At 39.3% G+C, this 14,353-nt stretch overlaps 1 protein-coding gene across 5 annotated transcripts in view; it reads left to right on the top strand.

Moving 5' to 3' along the window:
- SREBP (Sterol regulatory element binding protein) overlaps positions 1-14,353 on the top strand; it is an 801,341-nt gene that overhangs the window by 245,774 nt on the left and 541,214 nt on the right. For all 5 annotated transcript variants that reach the window (XM_067756911.1, XM_067756910.1, XM_067756908.1 and 2 more), the window contains exons 4-6: positions 11,889-12,061; positions 12,118-12,723; positions 12,779-13,152. In XM_067756911.1, the coding sequence (XP_067613012.1) occupies positions 11,889-12,061; positions 12,118-12,723; positions 12,779-13,152 (1,153 nt within the window). The remainder of the gene's footprint in view (positions 1-11,888; positions 12,062-12,117; positions 12,724-12,778; positions 13,153-14,353) is intronic.

Here is a 14,353-nt window from a genome sequence, read left to right on the forward strand (position 1 = left end):
AGGTCGTGTTTTCACGAAGTGTCTGCTGGCTTGAGTCTTAAGCTAGCAGACACTCCCGTTTCTCGGAACCGGACGCAGCTTTAAATTTTTTTGTGCGGTATTAAATTGCCAATAAATGTAATATCAATTATCCAAGTCGTTCGGAAGCTGTAGGTCGTGTTTTCACGAAGTGTCTGCTGGCTTGAGTCTTAAGCTAGCAGACACTCCCGTTTCTCGGAACCGGACGCAGCTCTAAAAATTTTTTGCGGTATTAAATTGCCAATAAATGTAATATCAATTATCCAATTCGTTCGGAAGCTGTAGGTCGTGTTTTCACGAAGTGTCTGCTGGCTTGAGTCTTAAGCTAGCAGACACTCCCGTTTCTCGGAACCGGACGCAGCTTTAAATTTTTTTTGCGGTATTAAATTGCCAATAAATGAGGTATAAATTATTTAATATATAATATTTTTGTTTGCTATAGTGTGTCTGCCACCTTAATAGGACCCACTGTAGGGAGGGAGAGAATAGTTCTTCTCGAGTTTAACGATTTCAGGTTGATTAATTTTCATCTGGCAATATATGGTGGAAGTGGGTCTATAAAATTTAATGAACTTAAGGAAAAAAGATCTTTATTCCTAAGACAAGGCTGCGGGACATGGAAAAATATACGTTCAAGTAAAAGAGGGCAATCTGTTATACCATTTATAATGTCGAACACTGTAGAGAGGGAGAGAATAGTTCTTCTGGAGTTTAACAATTTCAGGTTGATTAATTTTCATCTGGAAATATATGGTGAAAGTGGGTCTATAAAATTGAATGAACGTAGAGCATAGTGCAAAAACACCTTTTGAACACGTTCAAGTCGTTTGATATGACAATCAAAATAAGGTCTCCAAAAGACCATATATTCAAGTTTGGAGCGAACAAGTGACGTGTATAAGAGCTTCAGCGTATACAGATCACTAAAGTCCGAACTAAACCGACGAATGAAAGCAAGCATAGCATACGATTTAGCTATAGTGCTGTTGATATGGCTCAAGAAAGAAAACTTAGCATCGAAAATAACACCCAGGGCGGATTTTTTATTCAGGGTAGATAGATTAGAGTTGCCAATGGAATAGGAGGTGAGAATAGAGGAACCAGACTTCGCAAACGACACATGGAAACATTTACTAACATTAAGAAGAAGTCGATTTTTTTGACACCACAAAACAACGTTGTTTATATCATTCTGAATTCTAGATGAATCAGACAGAGAACGAACAGAGGAATAAATTTTAAGATCGTCAGCGTATAGCAGAAAATTGGAGAAGGTAAAACACTCACAAATATTATTAATAAAAATGATAAAGAGTAAGGGTCCCAGAATGCTACCTTGAGGCACGCAAGAGGAGGCAATAAAGTCATAAGATGATAAATTGTCAACAACTACAATGCAGTGCCGAGAAGAAAGGTACGATTTTATTCAAGATAAAAAGTAGAGTGAAAGCCCAGATGCGCCAACTTTTCAACTAAAAGTGTGTGACTCACTTTGTCAAAGGCCTTGGAAAAGTCAGTATAAATAGTGTCAACTTGCAGGTGATCATTAAAAGCAGATGTACAGAATTCGGAAAACACGGCAAGGTGGGTAACCGTGGATCGACCAGACATGAAGCCATGTGGGTTGATAGAAATATATCTCTTGATGGGAAAAAACATCTTTTGCTTGAAAATATATTCGAACAGTTTAGATACGGTTGACAATTTTGAAATTGGCCTTGGTAGTTCGCAATATCATTTTTATTACCTTTTTTGAAAACAGGCGTGATAGAGGTGAATTTCCAGGCATCAATAAAAACACCCGAATGAAGACTTGTACTTTTTGTAGAATTTGTTTCTTAGATTCTTTAACCTCTTTAATTTCGCTGTATACCATGGTATCCTATGGCATTTCTTCCCACAAACTGGAACATGTTTTGTACAGAACGTTTGAATTCTATTTCTAAATACTTCAAAGCATTCCTCAGCATTGATATTAGCAAGTAAGGAGTCCCAATCTAAGGCAACTATATCCAAATTAACATTATGCAAGTTTCCACGTCTGAAATTGAAACTTGAACAATCACTTTTAAGCGAAACTTCACCAAAATTATAGAACTCAATAAGTATAATAAGAGGAATATGATGAATGGTAGTCTTAGAAATAGGATCCAAACATTCGGGTCTAGAAAAATTTATATTATAATTAACGAAAATAAGATCAAGATATCTAGAAAGACTATTGGAAAAATGGTTCACCTGAGAAAGATCTAAGCTTCCCATGTTGTCGACTACGTAAGACTCAGGGAAACTAATAACAGTTTTTGGAAAGACTGTAAAGTTGTTATCACAGGAAATCCACTCTAAATTAGTTAAATTAAAATCACCCAGAATGCAGAAATTACAATTAGAATTCTTAGAAACTAAGCCTACAATGTTGTCCACGTGCATTTAAACTAACAAAAAGCATGCATGAAAGCTTTTGAATCAAAAATTTACAGTGTTTAAAATAACAATGGGAAATTTTTAAATCAAATATGCTTTTACTTGATTTTACAACGTTATAATGTACATTTTTAGAATAAAAATTATTTTAATTTGATTGAAAAAATATTATAAAATAATTTTAACAAATTCATCCTGAAATATTTCACAGTTTGAATGTCTTTGTATATTTTTCCACTTGCTGCTCTTGGTCCACTCGTGACTGTTTTATCTAATGCTCTGAATAAATGACCAAATGGTAATTCTTTGAAATGAAGCAAACATATAAACCAGTGTAGTGGTCTATTTAAATGCTTTTCAAAAAGTCTTATAACACCATTTTCTATTCCAGTATTAGCTGGTTCTCCATCGCTGCATATGTCAATTAATCATCATAACAAACAACTTCGTAGTTTTGAATGATGATTCTCCAACGTCTTCTCCACCCATAACTCATTTTCACATATCGATCTTACACTAGTAGAGGCACAGTTAATTCCTAGATGCACCTGGCAAACTCTTGCCGATTTACACGGCAGTGATCACTATCCTATAATTACTGTAATACAAACGAATGGAGTCACTTGCAATCTTAAAAAATCTCCCAAATTCAAAACTGATCTCGCAGACTGGAGTCTGACTGGAATATTACCAATGTCCACCAGTTTGCAGCCAAAATTACTAAATCCATTAAATCAGCAGCCAATATAACTATACCTCAAAGCAATACCTCCCAGCTAAAAAACTATGCACCTTGGTGGAGTCAGGACCTTAACAACCTTAGAACCAATAAACAAAATCTTTGGCATATCTACAAATCCTCTCCTTCAATTTCTAATCTCATTGCCTACAAGAAAGCCAACGCATTTTTTAAAAAACTAGTCAAAGAAGCCAAAATAGTATCCATAGCAAAATTCACCGAAAAAATTAACCCATCCTCCACTCCAAAAAGAATTTGGTCTTCCATTAAATCTCTCCGGGTCTTCCGCCAGCCCCTATACATAGCCAATACCTTCTGCAGAACTTGGTCAGAGCATTCAAGACACTCCAATTTTCCTCCGGAGTATATTAATAAAAAACACAAATATTGCAACGCCCGTATCTCCGCCACAACTAAAAAAAGATTCCCTCAGCTTGGAAATGGACTTTACTTATATTGAACTTGAAACTTCTCTGCAGCATGCCAAAGGGAGAACTCCAGGTAGTGACAGAATATCCTTTCCTATACTACACAATCTCCCTACGTCATGTAAAAACACACTGTTATTCCTCTACAATAGAGTTTTCAAAACCGGGCACTATCCTCACACTTGGCTGACAGCCACAGTCCTCCCAATACCCAAGCCAAACAAACCAATTAATAACGTCCACAGCTACAGGCCGATCTCCGTCCTATCTTGTCTGGGGGAAACATTCGAAAAAATGGTAGCGAAAAGACTAATGTAGTTTATAAACAAAAACGGATTAGTTAGCTGTTACCAAGTTGCCTTCAGCACGGGACTCTGGAAGGTCTTCTTCTCCTACAACGTTACATTAGTGATGTTCTCTCATCGAAAAGCCATGTAACTATACTATCTACAGATTTTGAAAAAGCTTTCGACCGCATAGGAACCCATGTAGTCCTTGAGCAATTATCTTCCTGGAATGCCCAAAATTATATCAGATAATAAAGTCATTCTTAACAAATCGTAGAATTCAAGTTAAAGTCAATGGTTAGTTTTCTTCCATATTTTCCCTAGAAAATGGCATACCTCTAGGTTCACCACTCTGTAGTACTTTTTGTTATAGCTTTTGAGCAGATAAATAAAATCGCCTCTAAAGAAAAAAGCTTGGACTTCCATGTATACGCTGACGATGCCTTCTTTTACACAGAATGTAAAGTATTACATATCTGCCTTACAGCAAATGTAAAGTATTACAAATAAACACAATAAATATAAATATAGAGAATGTCCAAAAGCTTAAGATACTTGGCGTCATATTTGATGCTAAATATACATTTAAAGATCACTGCCTTTCTCTCAGAAATAGTCTCATCACCAGGCTCAACATCATAAAATATATTTCATCAAAATACTTATGCATTCACACCAACACACTCATTAATATAACGAGGGCATTGGTTTTATCTAAAATAGACTATGGTCTACCTATATGTGGAGAATGTGCAACTTCAAACTTAAATTACTCAACATGCCTTATCACCAAGGTTGCTGACTACTGCAAACAGATCCCTTTACAATACTTTGAAGACTGATTCAAGGCATAAACGCGCATACAAGATTAAGTCCGCCATACGCCGGTGTGCTGCAGCATTGCATGATCTGCGAATCCAAATACCAAAAACCTGCCTCAAGCTTGGTCAAGGGGCCCCATGGACCTTACCCTCCGTTTCAATAAACTCCGACCTTCATGCTTACCCCAAAAGTAACACCAGTTCCGATCTCTTCAACAGTAAATATCTCGCCAATATAACCCAAATATTCACCGATGGATCTAAAACAGATTTCAGCACAAGTTTTGCTGTTGTACAAAGGAAGGGACCACTTTTAACAGAAGGCTTGCTACCTAGCTACAGCTCAAAATTTTCATCTGAGGCAATTGCCATCCACAAAGCAGTGGAATATGCCTCGAAGTCCAAAGACAAGTTCGTTATATTCACAGACAGATTTTCGGTGATACAAGGATTAAAAAATATCCGCAACCGTAATCAACTTCTTTGCCAAATACGAGATTGTTTGATAAGAACCCAAAACAAAATACGTATCATTTGGATACCAAGTCATAAAGGTATCCAGGGAAACGAGTTTGCCGATCTAGCAGCAAAACATATGCACCAGTCTCCCACAACTCTTGTTGCTCCTCCTCTCTCCAAAGATCTTCAAGCTTGTATTAAAAACTATCTTTTTAAACTACATGATGAGTCGTGGTCGCAATTCACTCACCCCTACAAAAGCTTTAACCCTGAAGGTGAAAAGTCAATTTTTCCCTCCTCACTATCCAGACAACAAATTTCTACATACGTCCGCTCAAGGATAGGCCACTCAAAACTAACTCATGAACACCTCCTCCTTTCTACATCTCCCTCCCAATGCCCTTTCTGCAAGAACCACCTCAATCTTCTACACATTCTTGATACCTGTGTAATCTTACAAGCTAAGCGTAAAACCTTATTTGGTTCCACAAAACCTTCAACACTTTTGAAAACTATCACAGAAGACAATGTAATAAAAATATTTAACTATATAAAAAATATTGTTTTAGTTGAAAAACTGTACTAAGAAACCAAGCACTGAATTCCAATGTAGCTAGTGTGCTGTTAAATTAGTTTGATATTTTATATTATCCTAATAAATAATAATAATAATAAATAAGGTGTAAAATTATTTCCATTTACAAACGCTGTTATATGAACACACCTTGTAATATTCTTGATAAACTTAATTGTCAGTTAGTCGTATAACTAATAAAAAAATAAAAAATGCCAAGATTTAGTGAAAAACCAAAACTAAAACTTCTTTACTAAGATATTCTTGTAAATGACTTGCTGATGTTGGAGATTTCTGATGAAAATAACGGCTGTTATGTTTGCAAGGTTACATTTCTTTGAGTTTACCGCGTTTACACAATGAAATGTGCGCGTAAATTTATAAAAATTGTGTAAATGATCTTTCATACAAAATTTGACATTTCGTTTACACACTAGATAAATTTATACGTTTACACACTTTATAGACATTTATACGATTAACTAAGTCCCCCTAATGATACCTTATGTATTTTAAAATGGCTTACACTTGCACTTTATTTTTAACTTGCTCACACTGCAAAAACCAACTATACATAACCTCACTTTTAAAGCTATTCTAAAAGAGTAAGTTCGAATACAACAAAAACAAATATATGTACCTTTCAAAAGGCTGTTCTAATACCCACTCAGCATTTAGGTGATTAAGATTTGAATTTCCCTACATATGAATACAATTTGATTACTCTTTCTCACTAAATAATGAGTTATCATACAATTGAACAAAAGAAATAATCAAATATGAATACTTTTGATGATCAAAAACTCAATATAGCTTTTCAATCACATTTTGGAATCATATTTGAATCAAATGTGTTTGCTTTAGGTGATCAAAAATTTTTAATAATTTTTCATTCAGCTTTCTGAATCTTTTCTGGCTATCTTGGTTGACTAAATAATGAATTTTATACTTGTTAAAATTTTACTTTTCATTGGAGATCTTATTTTTTCACATACTCACATTTTTTCAATCATGAAGTTCAGAAAAAATATATTAAAACTTTATTCTTCAAGACAAGAAATAATGTAAATATTGCTCCTAAGAAAAGATGTCCCCAACCATTTCTCGACCTTTGGCTTCCCAGAAAATACAAATTAGACAATACAAAGGTTGTGAACCCCAGGTAAGTGAAACTCTCTTGACATATGTATCTACCTGGATATGTCTTCAACATCCCGTACCATATCGTATTTCAAGATCTTGGCGATCATAGTTGATGCTGGATGTTGTAGTCGAGGTGTATATCGGTCAAGTTTGTTTGCGAGTGACCTTTGGTTCAAATAGCTCACTTCCCCATTCTTTCTTCCCCTGATGAAATAAGATTATTATGTAGTATCTTATTTTGAATGAGATACGAAGAATAAATGCATCGTAGAAATTGACTGTGAAAAGCAATTAAAGCTCAATTTTACAATGATATCAAATATGAACAAAAAGCGTTTCGAAATATGAATCATAAATGATTATTCAAGAATAATCACATTTATGGTACATTTTTCTCCCGACGATACATTAATTTTCGAACAGAAAATGCTTTTAAATTTGAACGTTTTTAATCATCTTGGGGTATGATATTTAAATATTTTTTGATCAAAATTTTCAAAAAATGCTGGCTGGGTAAGAGATACTAAAAAGACATTTGGTGACAAGCTTTTCACCTTTATTTTTTATTTATGGCCTATGGAATCGACCAGGGTGCATTGTAGGATAAATTTTATTATTGTATAGGATAGGATAGGTTAGGTGGTAGCTGCCCTGATAAGGATAGCTCACTTGGACAACACGAAGGTCCGTTGTGATACCACATACACCAAAAATAACGGTGACCTAGATCCAGCTACTTAGAGAATCGTTGGGTAGCAACGATAAAGCTCCGAATGATACCGATCTCAACTTTGGATATATCCTCGGGAGATCCAAGTGAGTCGCGACCGAAGTACTTTCGCCTAATTCTGGCAAAAGCTGGACAATCAAGCATAAAGTGATTTGGTGATTCCACCTCATCATCCTCCATACAGCTGCAGCAGGATGGAGTTTCCAGTATATTGAGACGTACCGCATAGATACCCATGGGACAGTGCCCTGTCAAAACCCCAATGACCATTGATAGGTGAGCCTTAGTGAACCCAATTATTTCAGCAGACCTCCTGCCATCCACTTTCGGCCAGAAAGATCTTGCTACCCTGCAAGACGTGGTATCCGCCCAACGTTTGCTGAGCTGATTCGAGGCCCAGCTATGGAGGAGCAATCCACAGGTGGCCAGCGGGATCCCGAAGTCCCTACAGCCATCTTCATCCGGTTCAGTTGTACCGATGCGGGCTAAGAGATCCGCTTGACAGTTACCCGGGATATCACTATGGCCCGGGACCCAGATAATCTTAATTGTAAAATAATTCGATGCAATCGCAAGCGAGGTCAGGCACTCCCAGACCACCCTCGATCGCACTGTAGTTGAGCTCAAGGCCTTGATAGCCGATTGGCTATCAGAGTAGATGTTAAATTCCCTAACCGTGGTAGCACTGGATAGCATTCCATCCACCGCATCCTTAATCGCAGCAATTTCCGCTTGGAATACACTGCAGTGATCAGCCAACTTAAACTTGCGGCTTAAATTTAGCTCTTGACAAAAGACCCCCCCACCAACCTTTCCATCCAGCTTTGACCCATCCGTGAACAAGTTAACCGGTCCCATGCCCCAGATAATTCCTCTTCCCCAATCCTCTCTCTGGAATAACTGGGGTGAAGGTTGTATAGGGAGCTGTTATCGGCATACAGTAGTCCGTTCTGTCCGGGATGAAGTCGAAACTGGTAAGAAGGCTAGAGTGTCCGCGGTCAGAAAGTCTATATCCCATATCACGAAGCCTGACTAACGACCTTGCCGCGGCCGCCTTTCCCGCAATATCTACTGGGTATATGTTCAGCATGACGTTCAGTGCCAAGGTAGGCGTTGTTCTGAGAGCGCCGCTGATACCGATCAGCGCCGTCCGTTGGACTGACACTAACATTTTGGAGGTGCTCGCCGTGTCCAGTGCTTTCCACCAGACCAGCACCCCATATAGCAGAATCGGTTTGACCACCATCTCATAAAGCCAGTGTACTATTCTTGGCGAGAGTCCCCATCTCTTTCCGATAGCTCCTCTGCAGCAGTACAAGGCAATGGCGGCCTTCCTGGCCCGATCTTCCACATTGGGTCTCCAGGACAGTTTCTTGTCCAAAACAATCCCCAAATATTTAACCCTATCAGAAAGTACCAACGGTACCCCTCCAATCGAGGGAGTTGTGAAATCGGGCACCTTATATCTTCTTGTGAAAAGGACCAATTCCGTTTTTCCCAGGTTGACCGCCAATCCACATGATTCAGCCCACCCAGCCACAGTATCCAGGTAGCCCTGAAGAACATCGCGCAGGGCGCCCAGAAATTTGCCTCTGACTAGGATAGCGAGGTCATCTGCATAGGCAACCACCCGACAACCATTGGCTTCCAGCTCCACAAGAAGCTCGTTGACTACCACAACCCAGAGGAGAGGAGATAGGACACCCCCCTGTGGCGTGCCCCTGCACACCTTCCTCTTAATTATGGCCCCTCCCCACTCCGCTGCGACAATTCTGCCGCATAGAAGTTTGCTAATAAATTCAACCAGAGCCGCCTCGACTCCTAAACCCACCAGAGCTCTTTCGATTGACCCCGGTAAGACATTGTTAAAAGCTCCCTCGATGTCTAGAAAGGCACCCAGAGCATACTCTTTGTGTTCTAGGGACCCCTCTATTTGCTTTACAATCGAATGGAGAGCCGTTTCCGTCGATCTGCCCTTGCAGTACGCATGTTGTGAAGCCGACAGTAACCCCCGAGGTATCCTTTCCCGTAGGTACAGGTCAATCAACCGCTCAAACGTCTTAAGAAGAAACGACGAGAGACTGATTGGCCTGAAATCCTTAGGTGATACATGAGAGCTTCTGCCGGCCTTCGGAATGAAAATAACCCTAACCGTGTGCCAAGACTTCGGGATATAGTTAAGCCTGAGGCAGTTAGTATATATGATGGCCAACCAGCGGCAGGAAATCCCCAAAGACCTTTGAAGCTGCGCAGGAATGATTCCATCCGGGCCCGGAGACTTATAGGGCTTGAACGACCCTATAGCCCAGGTTATCTGACTTTCCCGTATTGGAATGGCAGGCACTTCTGCATGGCCAACGATCGCCGACCATGCAGGCGAAGAGCCCTGCGCAACTGGGACATCGGGAAAATGATTGTCCAGTAAAAGCCTTAGGGACTCCTCGCTACTCTTCGACCAGTCCCCACCATCATCTCTCAGATACCCCAGAGGAGCGGGGTTCCTATAGAGTATTTTTCTAAATCTCGCGGATTCATTGCAGCCTTCTACGTTTTCGCAGAAGCTTCGCCATGCATCTCGCTTGGCTATCCTTATTTCATATTTATAAATCCCCAGACTCACCTTATAGAGCTCCCAGTCCGAGGGTAATTTACTCCTCCTGGCTCTGTTGAAGAGCCGCCGACTGGACGCTCTTAGGTCGTCAAGAGAATCCGACCACCAGGGCGGCTTGCCCTTCCCCCTGTAAGTTTTCAATGGGCAGGACAGCTGAAAGGCGCTATTGCTTGCCGAGGTGAAGTTTTCCACCAGAACGTCTATCTCAGATTCGGACAGGCCCGAACTAATGATAGGCACCGCAGGCAGTAGCTCTCCCAGCTTCCTACAATACAAGTCCCAGTTAGTACTTTTAGGGTTCCTAAAAGATATTTTACCGGGACGTTCTTCGTTCACTGAGAACTGAATATATCGGTGATCAGAGAAGGAGTGCTCGTTGAGAACCCTCCATCCAGATATCCGACCTTCCAGCGGTGATTTCACCCAGTATCGGAGGTGGTGGTCCCACTACGTCCCCGTGGGGCATGTACGCTGAGACCACCCACATTTCATTACTTCCTCGCTCGAGGCAGACCGTGGTTACGTCAGCATTGCTGAAATTAGAGAGAATAAAAGCTTTAATCTCTTTTTTAACAAGCACACAGGATCTAGGCCTACTTGCCTCCCCATGCACCAAGGTGTTGAATTTTCCAGTCCTTAATCCAGAAATCTTACTGCCGTTACTACTCAGCCACGGCTCCTGGACAAGGACTATATCCACTCCGCCTTTTTCAAGGCAGAGCAACAAATTTGCGGAAGCCGCCTTAGAGTGCTGAAGATTGATTTGACGGATTTCCATCAAAAGCGCTCTTCTTCCGCACCCCATCCTTGGCGGATTCGTATTAGTATTGTCCATTCTAAAAAAGTCCCCCCTCAAGGCCGCTATCCGGAGCCGATTGTGTAGTCGCCCTTTAACGATCTCGTGGTTATCTATGCTACGCAGGGAGGCCACGCGAGGGTTGACGCATTACCTTATGAGTAATGCGTTCAGAGCCAGACCGGACGCGAAGCGGGAAAATCTTCAACCGCACCTACACCACCAACTTAACGGCGACGGAGCCGGAACGTGCCTTGAGGCCCGCCACGGTTTTAACGGGACGTGGGCAGGTGCAGCATTAGCCTACCAGCCATTTTGGTAGGGTTTCACCCCGACCTACTAAAGTGGCAGAATACCGCACCTACCAGCCCAATGTCATCAAGTCAAAATGTAATATGAAATCAAAGTCCTAAAACAGTCCAGTTCGTCACCGTTGTGTACCGATCTTGACTCTCCCTCCCCTGAGCTCGGCACAATGACTCAAGGGGTGCGGGTTTTATCGAGCTGTCCTCTCTAGATCCGCCATTATCAGTAGAAGCAGGGGCACTTCGTGCAGGACGTGATAACTAATCACGCGTGACATTCGTCACTATGGCCGGTCTAAGACTGATATCAGTCCCTGATCCAGAGCCTGAAACCACTTATGATATCCAAGCCAAGTATCTTAGCCCCCATTATTGTATAAAAACGTATGAAATAATTGTAGTTAATTATTAGTAAGATTCCGGAGTCAAATGTCAATATGGATTGCCCCATATACATTAATAAGTATGATGGGCTGATAGGTTCATATATGATTTGCACGATTTAACTATTTAATGTTTCTTAATATCCTCAAACCTTTTTTATCATGCACAGGTGTCGACAGTTTCATTCAGAGCTATTGCTCTTCTATATTTATATGGATAAGTAATTTACTAATCGTTTTGTGCTGTTTGGTAAAGTTATTAAATTATGTGGATCCCTTAAAATGTACAAATGTTGAAAATTTCTGGAAACAAAAGGACTGCGGAGATAAATTGTTCGATATGGTACTCAGCAAAATGTATGTAATTTTCAAAAAACTAATACTGTATTTTTACATCAGGGTAACATTAAAGATGCTTATTCGGAGTACATGGCTTGTTTTAAATATCTGGAAATAATTCTACCAAGATGCACATCTGAGTTCCTGCTTATATCCGGCTGGCAACTTATACGTTTTTTAACATGTCGTTATAAGATATCCAGAAATCCAGATTACGTGACAATTAAAGGAATGCAACAACATAAATCCTTAAACGCTAGAAACTTGGCACTTTTTTTCAGCAGGCTGAGTGGCTTGAATTTGTTTTTCTCAAAAAATGGTCAGCAAAGTTTAACTATATCGATGTATACATTGGAAATGGCACAAAGAGCCGGAAGTGGTCTCAATACCCAAGAACTAGTTATTATTTACTTAATATCAGCTTTACATGTAAAGCGAAGCTTCCCTAGGACCTTGAAATTTCTGTTTCGTTATTATGTTGAAAAGGCGGAAAGTGAATTTGTTAAGCAGAATAAAAGCGCGAAGGATCATAAATGGATATTCACGCCTTTAGGTTTTCAGTACGTTATAGAGCACGATTTTTGTATACCAAAAAACATACATACAGATGATTGTATTTTTGTTGAAGTATTAAATTCTTCCGACCCACTGTCATATTTGCTAAAGGTAAAAGTATTTTATATTTTAATAACAATTTTTCTATACGTTAATTCATCTCTAGGATTATCAAGAATATTTGCTTCATAAATGTATACAATATCTAGTTGGTTTCACGTGCAATACCTTTGATGAAAAAATAGCAAACGGGGAAACATATAACAAAAACGAACCGAATGCAAATAATACTGTGGCGGGTACTGCGATGAAGTATATTTCCACATTACTTGATACATTTCCCGAAGAACATAGAAACGAAAATATGGAGTGGTGGGTTAAAGTACTTGAACTTTCCGTTTCATGGTTTTTAGGCGATGACTCAACAGCTACCGAATCATATCAGAGAGCCAAGACCCTGCCTATTTCATTGGAATCTGCAAGCGATAGTCTTCCGAATGCGCTCGACTTAGCTATGAAAGCCAAATATCTATTATTGCAGTAAGTACTAAAATTTGTTTCTCCTAGGCACTCACCTATGAATCTGAGATTGTTGCTACCAAAATGAAATATGCGCCTTTTAACTTTAAGACGCTTTTGCATTGTTTCCCGTCGCCCAAGCTAAGAGCTTGGAGCAAAAAGCGTTGCAGTAGCAAAACCGGCCAAAAAAAACTCCGTTATGGAAGTTAACGCTGTCGAATCAGCCAAATTAAATATATTTTTTAGTTTTATATATGACTTGATTTGAAAATATTATGATGTACTTTTTTTTTAAAGCTTATACTAAAATGTGGGGTCAAAAATCGCGTGATTTTTCACACGCTTATATTAGCTTCATTTGTATCTATTTTTGTAACTCTCTAGTCTAGGCACGCAAAGGAGAGTTAGATAATGTTTAGGAGACCCATCTAGCGGCAATTGAAAACTCGCGGCAGTTTTTAAATAACTGGCTACAAAACGAGTTGTGCTTAAATCGGAGACATGAGCCGCTGTTGGCTATAGTGTATAACCTATAGCTGAATGATCTCTTGCGATGAATCGTGGACACACACACTTAATGAAGAATAGAGTAAATATAAAATTGAGAGACACATTTCAGTTGAAACTGAGTATAATGCATACTGATATTTAGCAGAACTAATTTTCTGCGCAACAATTTCAGTGGTGTTAAAAAAGTTTAACACTTAGCAGTCCATACAAAACTTAAGTGTTAATGTAATGAGCGTAAAAAAAACATAGCTAATATCGAACTAAAAAGTTAAAAGTAATTCTCAAAATAAGTTTAAAACAATATTGAACAAAAACACTAGTATTATTGTGAAAAAGCTTGTGCCCTTTGTACCATATTTTTCGTATATCGAGCGCCTGACGCTTTTTTCACAATAATACTAGTTTGTTTGAAACTCTCCTTTCCGCGCCTGCTGCCATCCTTTTGGCCCTTATACGCAGAGTACATAATATTGTAACGAATTTAGAGAAATTCCGCTTATTCCAAACCTTCTGCTAACGTTCGAATCGCTAAACTATTGAATAAATAACTCCAATATTCAGTAATGCAAAATGGTCTTTATTAGACTACTTTTAGAGTACTTCACAACAATACACTTATATTACACAACCAATAGCGTGCTTAAATCACAACTGAATCCTGACTACTTAGCTTGCGCTACTTTTATACTCTCCGTTGTTTCATTCGCATATT

Source organism: Eurosta solidaginis, chromosome 5 (assembly GCF_040869045.1).
Source record: "Eurosta solidaginis isolate ZX-2024a chromosome 5, ASM4086904v1, whole genome shotgun sequence".
Classification (NCBI taxonomy): domain Eukaryota; kingdom Metazoa; phylum Arthropoda; class Insecta; order Diptera; family Tephritidae; genus Eurosta; species Eurosta solidaginis.